Source organism: Nematolebias whitei, chromosome 1, assembly GCF_014905685.2.
Source record: "Nematolebias whitei isolate Nwh7 chromosome 1, NemWhi1, whole genome shotgun sequence".
NCBI classification, from domain to species: Eukaryota; Metazoa; Chordata; class Actinopteri; order Cyprinodontiformes; family Rivulidae; genus Nematolebias; species Nematolebias whitei.
The window spans coordinates 55680498-55701559 of NC_056498.1; the positions used below are offsets into that span (position 1 = coordinate 55680498).

The 21062-nt window shown below is 38.5% G+C and overlaps 2 protein-coding genes across 2 annotated transcripts in view; one reads left to right on the top strand and one right to left on the bottom strand.

Moving 5' to 3' along the window:
- The first annotated feature begins 773 nt into the window (after positions 1 to 773).
- vstm4a (V-set and transmembrane domain containing 4a) lies at positions 774 to 13210 on the top strand. The gene is made up of 8 exons (XM_037679052.1): positions 774 to 893; positions 2011 to 2457; positions 9830 to 9883; positions 9975 to 10082; positions 10194 to 10227; positions 10638 to 10786; positions 12066 to 12130; positions 12830 to 13210. Exons 1-8 carry the CDS (start codon positions 845 to 847, stop codon positions 12980 to 12982), a joined length of 1059 nt encoding a protein of 352 aa, XP_037534980.1. The 5' UTR covers positions 774 to 844; the 3' UTR covers positions 12983 to 13210.
- A 2233-nt stretch (positions 13211 to 15443) lies between these two features.
- wdfy4 (WDFY family member 4) overlaps positions 15444 to 21062 on the bottom strand; it is a 44160-nt gene continuing 38541 nt past the window's right edge. Inside the window, exons 57-63 of the mRNA XM_037678860.1 lie at positions 20140 to 20297; positions 19158 to 19316; positions 18888 to 19067; positions 17780 to 17962; positions 17280 to 17367; positions 16489 to 16618; positions 15444 to 15507 (exon numbers count right to left, since the gene is read on the bottom strand). Of these exons, the coding sequence (XP_037534788.1) occupies positions 15444 to 15507; positions 16489 to 16618; positions 17280 to 17367; positions 17780 to 17962; positions 18888 to 19067; positions 19158 to 19316; positions 20140 to 20297 (962 nt within the window). The remainder of the gene's footprint in view (positions 15508 to 16488; positions 16619 to 17279; positions 17368 to 17779; positions 17963 to 18887; positions 19068 to 19157; positions 19317 to 20139; positions 20298 to 21062) is intronic.

Consider the following 21062-nt stretch of genomic DNA (forward strand, 5'->3'; position numbering starts at 1 on the left):
ACAACATGACAGGAACCCCAAAATAAACATTATTTTTTGATATTTAAATATGACCCTCAACTTATAAACTTCTACTTTAAACTGGTTAAAGCATAGAGTATGATGCATTTTCAAGACATGATGTTTTATTTTCCAAGGTAAGAAAAAAAAATTAACCTTCCATGGAATCCAGCCTGTTCATTTTCCACTGATTCCACACTTTTCAGGAGAATTTACATGCTATTTAAAGGGTTAAATGTGTTGTGTAATTCCATTTGGCTTTGGCTGAGCACCAGCAGAAGCCCTGCCTCAGCAGTTTAGCCTGCCCAATAAAGCAGCAGGCTTCATACCACTGGGACCGTCCGACAACCACAGTCAGAGACAAGCCCATGCCACTCTGTCCAGCAGCTCGACAGGGAGACATCCCACCACAAACACATCTGTGCGTGCCTGAACAGAAACAAACGCAGCCGTAAACACAAAACCGTCCTATAGTTTTATTGTAACACACAAGATGAGCAAAACCGTGGGATGTGACCATCACCTCAGAGTTCTGGGGTGCTGGGCCCTGACCCAACACCCACACGCAGGAACACAGGAAATGACATTTCCTACGTTTTTGCAGGACACAGGGAAAAACAGAGAGAGGCTGACAGAGACAGTCGGAGGGAAGAGTGAGGGAGAGAGTGGGAGTTGCTAAGTGGGAACAGAGCCTTTGCTGTTTCATATTACAGAGAAAAGAGGAGAAGAGTTAATGGTGGGTAAGGGCTCTGGTGGGTTGTGCAGTCGGGCTCTGTTTTGAGTGTAGCTGCTTGAATAAGTGCTGTGCAGTTGTCTGGGTTTATGGATTCGCTGACTGTGGAAAATGTACTTTTCTATAGTGGTCCTTGTCCTGACTGAGGCTCTGGTCACAGGTAAGCTTGCCTTGTTTACAGCAACCTACACACTAAGGAAGTGAATAAACAGGTTGATGACAAAAACTTAAATATAATAGTAAAGATTGCTGCACACCACTGAGAAAGAGAGGATTTAAGTTTTGTTGTAGAACTTTTCTGGTCTCTGCAAGAAGTGATTTAACTATTACTATACTTTAGGCTGTTCTGTTTTAGCAAAACAACTTGTGTTTTGTTAAGAATTTAAAGATAAAGTTTGTACAAGTGCTTTTTTTCCCCCCATATATTCTCTAAAAACTGACAAAATAAAATTATTTTGATGGGTTTTTTTTCTCCTTATGCTCTGTTGTGCATTGTTACTTTTTAGTTACTTTTTCTGCTTTTGTTGTCGCACTAAATTATGTAGGACAGAAACTGAGGACCCAGGGGGGAGATTATTAAATGACACACATGGGGTGGGGGGGGGGGGGGGGGGAACTGAAATGCACCAGATGGTCCCAGTTATTTTGCATGTATTGGGTTGTACAGCACAGAGGATGAATGCTTCCCACCTGTAGCTTCTCTTTGCATGTCTTCTTTCAAATACTGGCTCCTTTTTGTCTTTTCAACAGATGTGCCTCTAATTTCATCAAAATAAAACTCAGGCATGTTAAACAAAGCAATTTAAGGGAGCTCTTTATAATTTAGTGGGTTTGTTTTTCTGAGACCCCTCATTTTGTAACATAGAAACACATTTTATCAGTGATAGTTTGAACTCCAAAGCCTTAACACATTGCATGTAAACTTAGTCAATACTACAATTAGCTGCAACTGTTGGGAAATAAACGTTAAAATGAACTCTTGAGAGGCATATTATCAACTATGGTTTACAAATTCAACAAAGCTGAGAGGAGTCACGCACGCTGGGACTGTGGGACTTAAGTTTTTGCAGAAGAATGTGTTTTGTGGTTCGTCTTTAACATGTTGTCATAAATCAGTAGACCAAAACATTTGAAACTAAATATCAAACGCAGCATGTCTCACACATGTTAAAACAAGATACACATATTGAATGGGTTTATATAGAAATGAGCTAAATAAAGATTTATTGTAATTTAAAAAGTGAAATGTTAATGTTACTTGTGTTGTGCGCCAACAGAAGTATGCCACACCCTGAACGTGACAGTCACACCTGGGCCTGTTGTCTTAGTAGCAGAGAGAGACAACATGACCTTGTCCTGTCTGGTGTCTCAGAGGAAGAGGAGCAGCAGTGTCCTCATTCTCCGCTGGTTCTTCACCCCTCTCATATCTCCGACTCTCGTGCCTCCATCTTCTGTTCCGCCCACCTCCCCCGCTGCACCCGATCAGTTTCTGATTGTGAGGATGGGGGTAAAGAAGATGAAGCTGTATGGGAACTACACCCGCGGTTTCCCCCAGACAAAGTTTCTTCTGTACGATGAGGCGGGGGGTGAGGCGTACCGGCTGCTCATCTTCAGTGTGACGGGGATGGATCAGGGCTTCTACAGCTGTAGAGTTCAGGAGATCCGAAAACACAAAAACATATGGAGAGCCTCCTCCAATGGTACCAGCACCACACTGCTTACAGGTAAATTACAACAAAAAAAAAAAGATGGTTTCCTCTAAAAGTTGCACATTTTTAAGTCCAAGAATCAATTTTGGATAATAGTAAAATGAATGCTGACAAATGGAGAAACAAAACTTGTATTTATGAATCCACACTTAAGCAAATTAGCTCTGCCTCCCTTTGTGTGCATCATCTGCAGGCCTCCCTGCTTTTCCTCTCATGTAGGAGGAAACCTGGTCTCCTGATCCACCGACCATAACGATCAGCAGCAGCAGAGGTGTATGTTTTTTGTCTACAGTAGAGAAAAAAAAAACTCTTAATGCTTAATATGTAAGACAGGAAGTCCAAACACATAAAGGTTTAAAATTCAGAGAATATTTGACCTGCTCAGTCTTTACAAGACGGGAAGTAGAAACGTCATAGGTGAGTTGGAGACATGCTCAACTTGGCTCTTTGTTAATGAAGACATGGAGAAAAGAAGTGAAAATCAGTGCTCTTGTCTATTTCTGTATTTCTTGCAGGTCAGTTTTTGACCACAACTGGTAACAAACTATATCAGGAGTCACCGGTCAGTAGCCATTTGGTGATGAGGACCATTTCCCATGTTCTAGATTTGCGCCGCTTGGGGTGGCTGCATGTTCGAGCAGCTCTGTTACATTTATTCTGAGTTATTGCTTTTGAAAACTTTAATTCCTCTTTTTTTCTGGATGTAAATCTTTTTTTTTCGGGATGATTATTTCCTCTGGTATCGGACGCTGTGCAGCTGGAAGGATTTTTACTGAAACCTTTTTACTTTTGGGCTTTTGTTATGACGAGTAACCATGGAAACAAGGTGTTTTTTAAACAACCAGGAGCAGATTAACATCTCAAAAGCTCAAATATCTCAGCTACAGCCCCAAATCCCAAATGAGATGAAAAGGAGGCGCCGTGGATGAATTACCATCAACCAGGCGGAGGTTCTCGAGTACCTGACCGCCGAGATCATGGAGCTGGTGGGAAACTTGGCTCATGACAACGGGAGGACCAGGATCACACCCCGACACTTTCAGCTGTCTGTCCGAGGAGCTTTCGGGAAGTCCTGCTGCCAGGAGGACCGAGAGGCCCACCTGATCTGACAGCAAGTTGGATCCAGGTGGACGGATCAGTATCTGTGACCAGATTCTTCGGATTCGCTGCAGGAGACCCTTCCTGCCCACAGCTATGAGCATCTATAACAACTCTTGAATGAAACCAGGATGATGAGCTATGACAACACAATTTCCCTTTGGGTTTAATAAAGTTATTTTTTAATTGCTGAATTTGAATTGAATAGAATTTCTCAGAATATGTTGACAGTGTTGTGAACTCTGATGCTGACACCCCAGAGAAGAAGAGAAGAGAGAATTTGGATGGTTGGAGAATTTTCCTGCATATTTGTAGGTTTCCTTGAGTCTCTGAATCCATATTTGAACATTCTGGTGGTTTTTATTTGTGTGTGTGATGCAGATGTGTACAGATTTGACAAGCATAGCAGTTCAACAGCAAAGCATTTGTAAAATTTGAAACAGACTGTCTATGAACCCAGACATTTTGTACAAAAAACCTTTTAGTTAGCCACCTAAATGCTTCCCATTGAACAACCCAGTTCAACTTTGAGTCACCACAATCTTGGAGACAACACAGGAGGACAAGTTTTTTTAAAAAGAAACAGCACTTCCACCATGCAGCTGTGCTCTGAGGATTTCTGAAAATCTTTGTTACCAGTTGTGGTCAAAAATTAGTGTGAAATAACTAATAAGTACAGTACAAGTGTGAGCGTGATTGTGATTTGTGTCTGTTTTATATTTGATTCAGTGACGCCGTGATGGCCTGTATCCTGCCTCTCGCACAATAATCGCTAGAGATAGACACAAACATTGAGCTTGTACAACATGCTGTCAACGTTTGACCACCTTTGCTGACTCTTTTCCTTTTTGTTTCCTGAAATCTGTTACAAAAATACAAATCAGACAAAATCTGGGACTTTAGAGACATTTATTACAGCTATTTTTGCTGGCTGAAATGAGTTGATTATTTTTCTATCCATCTTCTTTATTTTCTTTTCCATGCAGGGCGCTGGCTCCTATCTCCAGAGGGTACACCCTGGACAAATTACTTATCCAAACTGCTTAACACAGGGCCTCATTGAGACAAACAAGACAGATGACCATTAACAATCTCAACTTGCAATTAGTGACAACTCAAGAGTCACCAACTAATCTGTCATGCATATTTTTGGTGTGTAGGAGAAAACTGGAGAACCTACAGAAAACCCATGCACGCATGTAAACACATGCAAAGATTACAACCAGGGTTAGAAGCTGCATCCTTCTTGTGAGGTGACAATGCTAACCATTGCCCTACTCTACTGCCCATTGATTGCTCAGTCTGCTGCCTTCATACATCTCCTCCTACATTTCATTGTGTGAGTGCAGCTACAGCGTGCGCTCTCAGGACATTATTACCTGCAGTGTTACCTATGTGAGGACTGAACTTGGCAAAAGGGTCTTCTCCTACTCTGCTCCTGTTTCCTGGAATATCTTGCAAAAAGGTCTGAAGCTCTCCACCTTGACCTCTCTAAGTGGCTTTAAACATCTGTTAAGTTCCTGGCAAAAACCAGTGCAGACATGTTCCTGTTTTTAGTTTTCTAAATCACCTTATAATCTAGCTGTTTTTCCGCTACTTTTCCTTTTAATTATTCTTTTAAATACCATTTTATTTTCACTTGTTAAAACAATAAATACATTTGTACACATCCTTTATGATGGTCTGTTGTTGTCTTTATTGTCCACTGTTGTCATCACTCTTGGTTAAAATTCAGGTCTCTCTTGTAAATGAGTCCCCAGGGCTCAATGGGATTAACCTGTATAAATAAAGGTTGAATGATAACTGATACTAGAAATATATACTATTAGAAAAAAATGAACAAAAATAGAACAAACTTAAAATTGTTACAATGTCATGTTCACTGAAAGTAGCCTAAAAGCATATTCATTCATTCAACCTTTATTTATACAGGTTAGTCTCATTGAGCCTAAAGGACTCATTTACAAGAGAGGACTGATTTTAAAAAAGAATGATGACAAAAGTGGACAATCATAAAAGCATATAAATTGAAAAAAATAAATGGAAGAAAATGATGTTAAAAAAAACAAAACAAACAAAAACAGCAATATTGTAAAGCGGTGTAAAAAACTAAAAACATTAACATGTCTGCATTGGTTTTTTTCGTGAACTTAGCAGATGTTGGAATATCGAGATATATATTGTATATCGCGATTTATCTTAAAAGTATTGAAATATTAGTTTTGGTCCATATCGCCCAGCCCTACACTGAAGATGCTTTCTCTACGATAATGTCAGCAGTGTTTCCCTTACTGTGATCCAAGAAGGGTGCCTCGCCCTGTCAACAGAACCGAGCACCCTCCTATACCGAAATGTCCTTCACCCATAACTCCACCCCCCCGTCGACAACTGCTGGCACCTTGGAGTATTATATTTTTCAACTTTTTAATTTCTCAGCTCTAACAATCAGATATTATTTGTCTCCTGTTCACCTTCTTAACATTTGTCATTTAACATATAATCCATATAAAATTTGAATTTTAAACCCTTTCTTACCCAGTATCCTTCACGTCCAAGGACAGTCCACCCATGAGCATGGTGTCCAGTAAATAAAGACAAATGTTCCTTAATTGTAGGATAAAAGTAATAACAGGAAGAAAATAATTAAAATGAAACAATTCAAAATTTTATTTGTTCTTTGCCTTACTTGTAAATGTGATTATGGTCAAAAACTTATTTGTCATAACCATGTGGTATAAAAGCAAAACTATATCTAAACGTTCTGATTTTGCCTGTTTTTGCTCAACATAAGCTACTATTAAGAAAAAAGCTACAAGGATTTCTGGCGTGATTCCTTTGAAAAAAACTTTTTCACAAATAACTTCCTCCTCTTGTAGCCACGTGCATTCAGTGGAGACACACTGTTCAACACTTCTGACAATAAAAAAAGGAAGGGTTCACAGTTTTATATTTCTTTCACCAAAAAGCCAGAAAAACACACACGTTTTTCATGTATTCTGACTCTAGCTGCAATATTATTTGAGCATGAACCCAGTCCTCTGGCATTTCCATCCCAAAACAATGATCTCACACAGTCAACAATATAACTCTATGTAGGAGCAGTGAGGAGGAAAAAATAGTGTTGCTGAGTTGGCAATCTTTAGCTCTTTTAATCATTACATCATTTAAAATTTTATTTTTGCAGGCCTGGCCTCTAGAGGTATTTGGGGTGGGGGAATTGGTTGCAACTTTTTTAGTTTCCACATAAGTCAATAACTTACAAAGTGAGTAGCTGATTTAGACATCATGTGAAAATAGTTATTATTATTATAATCTAACTGGAAAGATAGATCAACGGGAAATTTCAGAGATGTTATCAAGGTCAAGGTCAAGGTTTATTTATTTGTCATTTGCACCTCATGTGGTACATGTGGTGGAACGAAATTGCGTACACAGGGTCCCAGTTACATGTTATGTATTATGCTGTGATTTTGAAGTGCAAAACTTGACATCACTGATCAAACCATACCAAGAAACTTAAAATTTTAGAAGCATAAAAAATTAACACAAAATTGCAACATTTTCTAAAATATTTTCTTAAATGTTGCATTTCATGAAATTGTTTTCTATCGAACAAAGTTCAGTTTCTTTTTTTTTTCTGAGACGTTTCATCCTTCATCCAAAGGACTTCTTCAGTCTGAGGAGTCACAAAACAAACTAGAGTCCCACAAGCACCAACTCCCATAATGGGAAAAAGCAGTTTGCTAATGATAAGAAGGTTTCTGGGGCTTGCCCTCTCCCCCGTTAACTCCTATGAACCAGCCATGCCAAAATGGTTCAAAACAAATGTCTCCTTGGACTGAAGAAGTCCTTTGGATGAAGGACGAAATGTCTCAGAAAAAAAAAAAAAAAAAAAAGAAACCATCCAGATGACCTGACTGAACTTTGTTGGATTTGTACCTGGATTATTGAGCATGAACCTTAGGGGTTTTCAATCCAGATTCAAATTCAAATTCAAAAATACTTTATTAATCCCAAAGGGAAATTTTTTATTGTTGTAACTCGTTATCCTCATTTCATTAAGAGATGTTATAGATACTGGTGGCTGTAGACAGGAAGGATCTCTTGTAAAGGTCCATCCCACAGTGGATCCTAAGAAACTGGCTGCAGATGCCGTTCGATCTGTCCACCCAGACTCGGCTGGCCTCTCGGTTCCCCCGGGTTGTAGGACCGCTTGAATGTTGGGCAGAACTCCTCCCAGAGCGATGGCCACTCCTCCCAGCAGACTGCCGAGCTCCTCATCACTGCGGACAGCCAACTGTAGGCGCAAAGGGACAATCCTGTCCTTCTGCTGTCACGAGCTGTGTTCCCTGCTAGTTCCAGGATCTCAGTGGTCAGGCACTCGAGAACAGCTGGCAGGTAGATGAGAATGCATCCGCAGAACATCATTTTCAACTCATTTGAGATTTGGAACTGTAGTTGAGATATTATTTGAGCTTTTGAGATGTTAATCAGCTGCTGTTGGTTGTAGAAAACTGCCTTGTTGCCATGATTGCACATCATAACAAATGTCCAAAACGAAAAAAGTTTCAGTAAAAATCCTTCCAGATTTACCTCAAACTGTTTTTATTTGTTATGTTTTGCTTCTGTGGCCATGTGTGACCCAGTTACACATTTTACCTTGCACTAGTTTAATGCCTGAAAACCATTGGGGCGTCAGACAGCGCCATATGACTACGCCCTGCCCTATATTCTGCGCCCGTCAAGGAAGCCACACAACCTCAGGCATCTTAGTCATGCACTGACCACAGAGCCAGAAACACAAACTCTGACATTTTGAGGATTAACAAAAAGGAATGAGATGCAATCCAGGGAAGCCCTCATTTTAGTTATTTTTAACACAACTAAGACGGATGAATTTCTTTTATTTATGACTGTATTTGACTTAAAAGAAGATGTGCCATTTTCCACAACTCCAGATCAGATTTTTAATGTTCGAGTGCTTTCTTTGGCCTTTCTTTACTGAAAAATAACATGAAACACTGCTCTTTGCTTCAGGTTTACAACATCATCAGTTATTTTACCTTTTTTTCATGATAATAGCAGATGAGTACACACCTGTTAATCCTGCGCTGTATTTTTTTTTTGCATAAACGTGGCACCACTGTTGCACTGTCGGTATTTTGTAGGCACATCTGTAGAACATATGCGGATCTTAAAGCTCTGACAGCCAACCTGTTGACCTCAGACTGCATGCACGGACCAGATTTGAGGCTCGGCTCATGGTTAACCACAGAGTGAATCTGCTCAGATGTTTGGTTTACTTGCATTAGTCTGAAAGGTAGCTGCTGACTCTGACAAGACGTGCACAAGTGTGGCTGTCATCTGCTCTGCTTGATTTTGTCAGTTTTACATATTGTTCTCTTGGTTTGGGATAGGCACATATTTTAACTACCTTGTTTTTCGGACTATAAGGCACACTTAAAATCCTTTAATTTTCTCAAAAATCAATGGTGCGCCTTATGTATTAATTCTGGTTGTGCTTACAGACCTCAAACTGATTTTATGTGGTGCACGGCGCTCAAAAATGTGTCAAAATGTTTTCATATTGCTTAACGCGCTGTATAATCTGGTGCGCAATACGGTAAAATAAAAGACAGAAAAGTTAAAAAAGAAACTAACCAAATGTGGTTTTGTAACGTATGGATTTTGCATATATACGCCACACAGTATTTTTGCTTTATGATGAGGCACCAAAGTCATTGTGTTGCTTCATCTGTCTCATATTTGTCAGTGTTTACTGGCAGCCGAGTCATTTGGGAATGAGCTTGAAGTCACTTTGAATTTACATCTTTTGGTTCCATTATCTGTGGGTTTGCTTATTCATATCGTTATGGGAGCTGAGACACCAAAGCTTCACCTCCATTTACTCTCAAATTCTTTAAAAAATACCTCTGACTTTGCACTTTCCGTTGTGCTTTAAAGGACATGAAAAACAATGGTGAAGATGATAAACAGAGCAATGGGAACCCCCCAAACTCTGCCCAAGAACAGCAATAAACCAACAGCTTGTGTGTGGTTGTGTCTGTGTCTGCTGTGGGCTAGAATGATTTTCTTGTTGGTTTTTTTGTTGTTGGTGGTGGTTTATATATTTCTAGAAACGTCTGAGGTTGTCTTCCTGTTGGGTCCATCCCCACAGACATCAGCAGTTTACAAATATACTCCAAGAGCCATTTTATATTCTTCATGAGCTGTTCCTCCTGAACTTTATATTTATTTGTTTATTTTTGTCTTTTTTTTTTTTCAACAGTGCATATTCTTTCTGAAGATGATAGCGGTGAAGTATTATCATTTTTATTTGCAGGTATGGTTTTCTTTTCTGGTTCATTTTTTTAAAATTTCAATTGGGACTTAATTTGAGAAGTTAATTTGACACGTCTGTCTGTCTTTCTCAGATGTGTTTCTGTGTGCAGTGCTGATCTGCTCACTGGGCCTTCTGTCCATCTTCCTGTTTACCCTCATCCTAATTTGTCAGTACTTTCACAGATGGCACAGACTCAAAGGTATTCAGATCTTTCTCCAAAACAACTTGCACAACGTATTGTTTTGCAGTGTCACTTGTTAAAATAAACCAGTTCATCAGGACATTTTTTTCTCTTTTGCTTTTTCTCCAGCCAGTTATCTTCTAGTCAAATATCCAGAAAGCAGGTATTATGTTTATTAAAATTCTAATAAAGCATTTCATTTTATTGTTAGCAAGTCTAAAGACAAAATGTGAACTGTCAGTTATGTGAAAAGCTAAAATATTTGTTTCAAATAGACCCTATATTGTAAGGATTTTAGCTTTTTCCTCACTTTAAATTATTAAAAAGTGCTAATTACTGCTAAAAAGCAACCATTGCATTATGCACTATGGATATTTAGATACATTTCTCACACACAAAAAAAGACTATGTGTCATTCATGCAAGGAGGAAACAACCTAAACTTTTAAACCATGCAAGAGTTCAAGAGGTCATAAGAGCAGATGCATGAGTTCTTAATGTGACATGACATCAGGAGGAAAATGACAATTTATAAATTTTAAATTGTAACTGTTGTTTGCATCTTGTGATCTAGCTCAGGAGAGACTGTAACCAGCTCCAGCAGTTGCTCCAGTTCCTCTCCAAGCGCACAAAGGAAAGACACGAAACAGAAAAGCGACAGAAGTCGAACAGAGACGCCACTCAAACCACCCAAACAGCCACTGCCTCACACACCAGCCAAAGGTAAAGGACTTCTATGAGAACTGGACATGGTGTTTTAATTCTTGTGTTAGCTTCAGTCAGCCTTTAATGAGAGGCTACAACCTCAATATGGACACGAGTTAAAAGTATCATAGGGGACTTCTGCATCTATAGATGACTGTGCACTTCCAAAAACTATTGGTCCAGTTCAGGGGTCTGCAATCTTTACAATCGAGTGCCATAGTTGCGCCTTCGTTCACTAAATTAAACGTGTCCAGAGCTGCACAAACATGCTGTGATTATCAAGTGGAGGCTCGTGCGCCGCTTTACGTTTGTTGATGGGGGTTGTGGCCAGTAGCGGCCACATATTACAAAGCTAAAAATATCTAATGATTTTTAACATTTACTGATATCTTTTAAATTTAAAACAAAGAAAACCCCATTATTGTAAAGAAGGAATATATATATATATATTTTTTTTTTCTTTCTTTCTTTTTTTACAAAATATAAAAATAAAAAAAAGAACTATGCAGACTTGCGGTTTTTTAATTGTGGAAAAAATATCAGAGTATAGAAATAAAGCATGAAGTTAAAGTGAGTATGTTTTACTTCTTGTATTAGTTCTAGTATTCACATATTTGCAAAAGAAATTACCAAATTTAAAAAAAATAAAAAACTGAAATATGAAAACTGCTGATAGCTTTTTTTGTTTTTGGTAAAACAACCAATAAAGTCCTGATGCAGGCTCAATAATCCAGGTAGAAAAATCACACATGGTTAAGTCAGGTCAGCTGGACAGATTCTGACTTAACTTTGTAAGAATAACCAATAAAATTCTGTTTTATATGAGATTTGGTCAAAGCTTGAAAGAGCCACTGCAGAGGGACCGAAGAACCGCATGTGGCTCCAGAGCCACAGGTTGCAGACCCCTGTTGGGTCAGAGCTCAGCTGCTCTGCAGCAACAAGTTTCACTTTCCAGCTCAAAAAGTCTTGGTTCAGGTTCTTGTCTCTGTCTGGAGGCTGAGTTTCATGGCAAATTCCACACTCTAGTCGGAGGTATTGTAGAGTCACAGCGGGCTGAGAGAGGCCACCGCTTGAAAAAATGAGTTAGCAGCTGAAGATTATTATGAGAAATGTACAGTATTATATTCAGGTTTCCTGATAAAGAGAAAACAGTCTGATCATGAGAAAAGGTATCTCTTCTAAACAACTCCCTTAATGAGGTTTCTCATAAAATGGTTGAAAAACACAATTTCGAGTTGTTGGTTCAATTCTCGTGGTTGTTGTTTTAAGTCAATTAAGCTTCTTATGTATTTTTTAGTGCCCATTGCTGCAAAGAGACCTCAGAAGCCCAGAAGGTTGAAGACTCAGCAAAGATCTGCCACTGTAAGACTCTTCTCTAAAGCATTTTACCTGCTATATGTCCAAGAGATCATAAAACAAAAGCCCTCAACAGTGATTCATAGGGTGTTTATTTATGTTTTGAAAAGCAGCGTTTGTTTCCTTCTTCAGGAGTAGAGTTGTAATTGAAATACACGCAAGAGGGAATTTGTTTCACGACCGCATGATTGTCTACCAGAGTTTATTGCCATCCCTTCATTCAGTTATGAGCTTGATAATTATATTTAGCATTATTGCTTCTAAAACACAATTATTTATTTAGAGCCATTCATTGGTTTTATGTGTACAATGAAAGTGTCAAACGAGTATACTCTGAAGAAAACTGCACAGACTAAGGAACATCAGTGTTTCTGCTTGTGCCGTTTTTGAGATTTCTGTTGAGGAATGAAGCCATGATGTGTTTTCTTCACATGCACATACGGATTAGATTAGTGCAATTAGGCCGATCTGAGGATGTTGGATACGATTCCTATTGTGCCAAATGTTTTCAAGTAAACTGAATGTTCCAACAGCTCCTGCAAAAACCCAGAGAACAGTTTTTGCAGCAGGGGAAAAGACATGTTGACATGGAAACGTGGAACAAAACTGCTTGACTATATGAAACACTGTAGGATTTTAGAATTTGAAATATGCTTTTGGTGCAGTAGTTTTCAGTTTTAATTCCTAATTCCCTCCTTCCTTTAGCCTCGAGTATTAAAAGAAGAAAGCCTGACGTACGCAGAGCTGGAGTTGGTCCGACCGAGGCAGCAGCCACCAGCCTGCTCCAGCCCTGACGCCACTCCCTCCGTCCCAGACACTGTGTATGCTCAGATCCTCTTCCAGGAAGAAAAGCTATAGTTTTGGGAGCTCGATACCTCCTGGTGAGGGCAAAAATCCAGTTCTCATAACTAAACTAAGCATCATTCAAAGGAACATATATTTATGAACTATGAGTATGACATTATCTTGGTATTTTTTGAGGATGGATGTGGAAAGTCAGCATTTCGGGTGTTTGCTCTGCACAGTTTTAGTTCTGCACAACAGTTTTTGGGGGGTCTTGTGTTTTTGTTTAGTTTATTGTCCTGGGCGCCAGATGTTGAAAGTTCTGCTCTTTTTTTGTTCTCTATAAACCTTGAAAACTTGGCAGAAATAAACTATTGTCCAGACTCGCTCACTGCAGGACACTTTTAAAATACATTTATTATTACTGTATTAATACACCATATCAGTACATTTGTTGTTGGTTTTAATTTTCATTCTTATGATCTTATTAAGGTGGATTGCACTCAAAGCTTTGTTACTGCTAAAGCAACATTTTTGCAGAAAAGGAAGACAACAGTGCCTTCTGTGTTTGAACTTCACAGCAGCAAGCACTGACAAATGACGAACAAAAACTCGCTACTCTGTCAAAGTAAAAAAAAAAAAAGTGTATTTTGTTGTTGGACAAAATGACAACAAATAAATTTTTACCATGAGAATATGGAGTGTCACAGAGCTTCTCATGTTACTCAGGCCAGAAAAGCAAACGCTCATGTGTTCCAGTCCATTTCATGTCAAATCTCTAATAAAATACCATAAAAAAGAGACAGAAACAGCAGAGTCCTCCGCTTGTGATTTCAATATCTGTAACAATGTAACAGCCATAAACAACAAACATAAATCCTGACAGTGTCACACTACATTCAGCGAAAGTGAAGGGTGTAGGCCATTTTGTGAAGGTCACTGTGAAAAATGGGATGAAGATAAAGAGGTGGCTGGAGAAAGAGAACGATGCACATCTACACTCTTCCTCACTGAGTGGGAGAGAACGAGAGAGAGACCATCATCCCCCACAGTTCATACTCACTCATTGGAATGAACTCACTAATGACTACATTTATTCAAATTAGGCTAATTGTAATCATGGTTAATAATTAGCTTTACAGTGCATTATAATTGGGTTAGGCTACAAGATGGTTCTGCCTAGGTGCAATAATTTATTTGATTTAATTATTCTCAGGAACCCAATGATTTGACATCTCGTATCATAAAACCAGCCGTGTAGAGAGAATGGAGATGGCTGTTGTCTTTAGAGAAGGTCATAGCTCGCTCTCTGGGAAAATTATGAGGACTATTTTCCACTCTATTAAGCTACTCCACTTAGCACAATTAGCCACACACACAAAGGTTAAAGAGAGGGACCCCTTCCTTTATGATAGAGAGGAGTGGCGCATGCACATGAGCGGCTCAGCAGGAGTCAGAATACAAGTCGCCACAATGATTTTTGTTCATTAGAATACATAGACGTTATAAAAGTGCTTTAACTCTCTTATAAAAAAAGGTTACGTTTCACAATGACTCTCCACAAAATGAGAGAAATCTAAGCAGGATTCTAATCTGTGGTCAAAACCCCACAGACATCAGCCTAAAAAGGCATATTTGTCTTTGGGTAACCATAAATACAAAAAAAAAAATCTGCATACATCAACAAAACCAACAAAACTTTTTAAATCACTCACATCACATATTCTTAACCACGAATTATGATCCAAAAGAAAAAAGGACTGTTAAATACTTTTAAAAAGCAATCTGGAAAAACATTGTAGAAAACAAAAGCCAGAAAAGATCTGACACAAACATTCAGGGTTCTTCATGCCACAAACATTTAATAAAAGGAAATCAGTGGTGTCTTTGAGGTGTAAAATGCTAACTTTGTGCACTGTTTTCTAGTATAGTAACATGCAGTTCCTGTTGTGTTATGTGTTGGCTAAAGTATTAGCTAGTAATAATTATGTACAGAAAAATACACTATTGCATTTATGCTCTTGCTCAGTATTAACACAATTTCTGTCCCTTTCAGTTTAAAGCTGCCAAATTCATTTGTACTCTTCCATTATGAATCTTGGTTAGCTCTACGGTAACTGCAACACTTAATTAATTTTTAACAACTTGTTGAAATTCATTCAGCCGGACCATAACTAGTCAGTGTTTCACTTTAACATACTCCAGCTGCATGAAATAAACTACAAAACCAATTTGTTTCTTTTTTTTAAAGTGGAACACAGAAGAATCCGAGTGAGTGTATGTTTGCAATTTTATCCTAAATTAAAAATTCAACATTTACACACAAAAATAGAGACAATTTTAAACAACAGCTAAATGTTCCACTGAATCTGAAATTTGATTCTGCTGTAGATTCATTATCTGCAAATATTGAAAATAGTGAAGCAGCTTTTTCTTTTTCTGATGTCAGACCTGAGACATACTTTTTTTTTTCATCCTGCCATTCTCTCAAAGCAGAATATAGAGAGGCAAGGCTGTTGTTACACCTGACCACATTTCATTCACAGGTCCAAGTGAAAACTCTACCCCAGGCATCGCCAGCCAACAGAGTTGCATGAGTCCTGCAAAGACAATAAAAATATTCTGGTGTGAAACATGCAGTAATATAAATAAAATAAAAGAATAGAATAGAAACAGCATTTATTGTCCCACAGAGGAGAAATTTAAGTGTAACAGCAGCAACAAATACACAAATTCAGACAAAAGTCCTTAAAATGTTAATACAGTAGTCCTTCGCTACTTGACGGTTCATTTATCACGGACTCGCTCTATTGCGGTTTTTCAAAATAAGATGGGACGCGACACACAGTTGGCTGATTAATGGATGAGTCGCACGATCGGCATGGAATTTTTATTTAAAAAAAAATATTTTAAATCATTTAGCACTTGCTGCAACTTTGTGCAGCCCAGAGCTGCAGAAAAAGCTTCCTTCTGCACCTTTGTGCAGCCCACACTGCAGGATAAACTTCCTGCTGCAGCTGATCAGCTGTTTTCCATGCAGAGTGGAGAAGTGGGCGTGGCCAAGAACACTTGCAGGTGGCAAAAAGCAGCGGAGGCAGGGAGCTGAAATCATGACATTCTGTGCTCTTTAAGAGAGTTTAGAAACATAGTTTAGAACCTTGCAAGAGTGTGGGAAGGGTTTAAAACGCCTTTATATATATATAAAGGCGTATATATATATATATATATATATATATATATATATATATATATATATACTAAAATAATACTTGTATCCTACTACTATTCCTACTTTGTGGTTTTCACTTATCGCGGGGCTTCAGGGTATGGATCCTCCGAGATAAACGAGGGACTACTGTACTAAATAAGATTATAATAGAACATACTGTGCAGTAAAATGCAATGAATGTGAGTCTGATGAGATTCTATTAAGAATTTTATTAAAATTCAATTAGATCCTTAACTACAACGCATTAGCATTAAAATACAAAAAATAAAATTAACTCAAATTAAATATAGTTTCAACTAATTAATATGACTAAACTGATTTACTGTTGCTGAGAGAGTGATATATGCTGTACCTGGACATGCCCAGAGAGGTGATGGCTGGACTGGTTTTGTAGCGGCGATGTGGCGTGTTCTGGCCTCTGCTCAGCTCTTGACATAACATCAGCTGTCTCCTCCAGCGTTTCCCCTGACACGAGCTGCTCACTGTGGGAGAACATGCGCTTACTACAAGACAACAAGTAAGTTTTACTTTGTGAAACCTGATGGTCCTCCTGTAGTTATACTGCACATTAACACAGTGTCCATCTGCAGTCAGCGAGCAGTAAAAAAGGAGAGAAAACCCCCTCAAATATAAATGCTTCAGGGTTATGTAAAGACTTGTCTCAATGTAATTGGAAAGCATAATACTCCTATGAGGTGACGTGAGGCTGTAACCAACGTATGCTAAATTGGATCTGGGTATTATTGCTTTCTAAATTATACAAACACACACACACTCGTGCACATACACACGTCAGCAGAATTATTCATCAGTGTTTACTGCCTCTATGCTTAATAACTTTATAACAACATAATTCCTGCTAGCTCTAATGCTAGTGAGCGATAGGGCGAGCATTACACACCCTCATTTGAGATGGACACTGCCCCGCTCTGAGATAAGAGTTTAAAAATGATCATTGTACAGGTAAAAAATTATCTAATTAAATAGAAGTGTTTTTTATATTAAATTTAAAGACTGGGTCTTCTTTCACAAATGCTTCCCAGCTGGTTTTAAAGTTTTGTTTTGTCAGCCCCTCTGCACTATCTGTGTTGTTATAAATACAATATCTATGTACATATCTTATCTTACTGTCAGTAATATTACCGTCTCTCTGTATTCGGTCTTGCCCTGGGGACACAGGCTCTTCTGGAGGGCCAGGTAATTGTGTTCTGGTGTACTCTGTCCTCCATATCTGTATGAGAGACACATAACGAGTGGCAAAATTATAGACATAATTCAACATAATAACAAGCACACTCACATCTGCACACACCCACCACGCACACTATCAGTGTAATAATAAAGTACCAATAGCACGTGTGTGTTGTCCATGTGGCATGGACACCCACTCCCAAGTGAAGCACAATTTAGAGTTTGCAGCTTTGATTGCAAAGAGGCAGCATATGCTTATATTAATCCTGAACAAAAACAGTCAAATAAAACACACACACACATGCTACTCATATCCTTATTAATATCTTCAATGGACAGTCAACCTGTGAAGCTAATACAAAAGTAATGACTACCATAGTGGAATACTGTACTGTCTAAAAACTGTGCAAAAAGCATCCTAATTACTGCATAGCTGCATACACAGAACTCACCCGTATAAAACCATCAGCACAGCCAGTGACAATAACATTCCTGGCATCCCACTCATGTCGCTGTGTGAAGCTGACACACAGGATGCCTGCCTCGGGCCCGCAGGAAGTATCAGTACAAGTCAACAGCTGACCCTTCATAGTCCACAGGTACAGCAGAGGTCCTGCACATGAAGCAATCTCACCCTAGGACAGAGTAACAAAGTGTTAACATTGAAATGTGCACAAATACCGTAATTTCTCGACTATTGAGCGCACCAGAATATAAGCCGCGACCACTAAATAAATTTAAAAATTCAATTTTGTACATATTGTATATAGGCCATGCTTGTCTATAAGCCGCACAACAGAAGATAATTACGCAAAGATTTAAAAAAACTTTTAATTAAATATGTACCGGTAACATACACAAATACGTACAGTAAAAGTTTTGTCTGAACAGTGCCTGTAACGAGGCCGGTTAAAAATAAGTAAATACAGTAGCCTAGCAGGAAACACCTAGCTTACGTGCAGCAGTTCTATTTCCTTCGACAGCCAGATCGATCGCCTTTAACTTGAAAGCTGCATCATCTGCATTTTTTAGTGTGTTTTCCATGAGGAGGAGTGTGTTCATCAAGTGCAAAAAAACTGACGTGAAGAATTTAGTGAGAGTGCGCTTCATTTACGGTAATTCGAAGTATCATTGGTCCACTGTGACCTGTTTGGTAATTTCATTGGTCAAATTTTATAGTTTACCTTTATTTATACAGGTAGTCTCATTGAGTCATGAGGACACACCCCCTCAAGAAAGATGTGTATTGGGCAGCTATGTGAGCGCCTGGGTGTGACAAAGCTAAATGTTTTGGTGGCAAGAAGCTCGTTAGCGCGTCAAAAAAAAAAATCATAAATTAGCTGCAGCATTATATAAACCGCGGGGTTCAAAGTGTGAGAAAAAAGTAGCAGCTTATAGTCCGGTAATTAAGGTGCATACACACAGGCATGCACAAAACAAGCAGGCAAAGAGGATGCGGATGCTGTGAGAATCCTCCCTTCCACGTACATGAGCTGAGTGAAGGAGAAGAACATGACAACAGAAAGCTAAAAGTTTAAAAGGAAATAGAGGCTAACTTACAGTGAGCTCATTGATAGACAGGGCAGAAATGCTGGTTTTGTGTCCTGTTAACTGAGTGACGTAACTTAGCTCCTCCAAATCCCACAAGATGCACGTGAGGTCACGAGAGCCACTCGCAATAAAGCTGTGGACTTTGGACACAGCCAGGCATGTCACTGTGTCTGTGTGGCCATACAACGGCTGCGGAAAACAGCAGAATCATCGTCAGAAAGTGTGTATACGTGTGTGCTTATTCAAATACCCCCAAGGTACAGTCACATTCAAACTGACCTGTCTGAGTTTCATGTGAGAGAGCTTGTCTTTGCTGACTGCTACGTCCCACACACAAACGACAGTGCTGGTTCCCGCAGTGATGACAGTAGAAGGGTTGGGGCAAGCGGCACACAAAGTCTCACCCCAGTCACACAAAGTCTCACTCACTGCAATGTTCTGGTGATGAACACACACAACTGGTATGAATATACAACAATATATTGGTTATACATGTCAGATTTATTATATTTTATTATTATTATTTAGACATCGTGTGAAATCTAGACCAGTAAGGAACCTTCTGTTTGCTGCATAACATTAAATGCAAAAATAAAAAAAGATTTGTTTTGTTTTTATCCTATTCTCTGAGACAAATTTGGTCTTAAAGTGTCAAAACAGACAGAAAGCTTTCAAAGCCAGGTTTAAATATCACTGACTGAAACAATATAAAGTATCTTTAATCAGATCATAAAATGTACTTACAATTAATAAGAAACTGCATCAAAATATTTTTAACTTGTCTTAAAATATTGCTGTATAATTTTTAAATTAAATCAATTTCACAGTTTCATTGCTGATAGGATAAAACTAAAATATTGTCAATAAAATGTAAATTAATAATTTGTAAGACCTAAAGCTACTGGCAATAAGTTTCACAGAGATAAAATATTTGTTTTGCTCATAAAGAAAAGAATGGAAATCTCAAATATGGAAAATCTAAACCATTAAAATTATTGTTAGTTTATAAAATGTTGGACCTAACACAATAGTGTGTGTTTGGCAGGACTTAATGATTGTACCAGGATCCTAAATTTTATGATGGAAAACGTAAAATTAGCTTTTTTTAAACTTTACTTTAAAAAAATAATAATATTTCATGTTGAACCTTTTATTTTTATCCCACTTAAGACAAAGGCCACTTAGCCTTTGTCTTAATTTAATTAAATTTATACAACTTGTGCCTTTATTGTGACTCATATTACCACTAACATGTGCATACCTTTTTTGTGGAATAGTTTCCAAAGGTACAGCTGTTGTCTGGGAATCCCCAGCTGAAGAAGATGCCAAACTGTGGTGACATGAGCAGCCGGTTTTTCTCCAGGACTACAACTTCTTTTTCCAGACACACTATCTGACCGACCGGGCCTCTTGGCAGCTCTGCAGTAAAATAATAGGAGGCACCACCAGTGATTAAAAAAAATGATTTGAAATAAAGTATGCCATAAAAACAGTAAGTACACAAAAAAGGGTTATAGAGTAAAAAAAAAAAAAGGTGACCTCATTCTGCATATTTGTGTGCTTCAATAAACTTGTCAGGCCAAATAAAGATAATAGCTCTTCAAAAGCATCACATTAAAGCGTCTGGTAGCTCAGTAAACTTGTGAATGTTTTTTATTAAACTGACCAGAGAAAACTGGGCAATTAAAACAGCTTTTCCCAGGTTATAAGAAGCGAGGGTTTGTCCTGGGGGGGCATCTGCATCCTAGACAGTATAAATGTGAACGTATGTGGGTGAGAAAATGTACAAGAGGCAGTAATTGTGCCTGTAATTGACCTATTCATGCAGGAACAGGCAGAAATCATTAGATCATTTTGCCAGATCTGCTTCTAAAATCCCCAGAAAGAAGCTCTGTCTGCATTAGACCTAACGTTCCTCCTCCTATTCATCTCTATCTCCTTATTGATCAGATCAGACACTCAAAGATTTAATATGAAATGTAATATGCAGGAATCTCTCCCTAAGCATTCACAGATTCATCTCCTCTCCCTCAGTGGGCCTGTAGGGATATTCCGATTATTAAGTAGAGCTCAGCTGAAGACTCATCTCCATATTGTAGCTCTAACAGATAGCTCTTTCTACCTTTCTGTAGCATAAATTAATCTATGGAAAATTTCACTACGTTTCAATGATTCCCTTGAGAT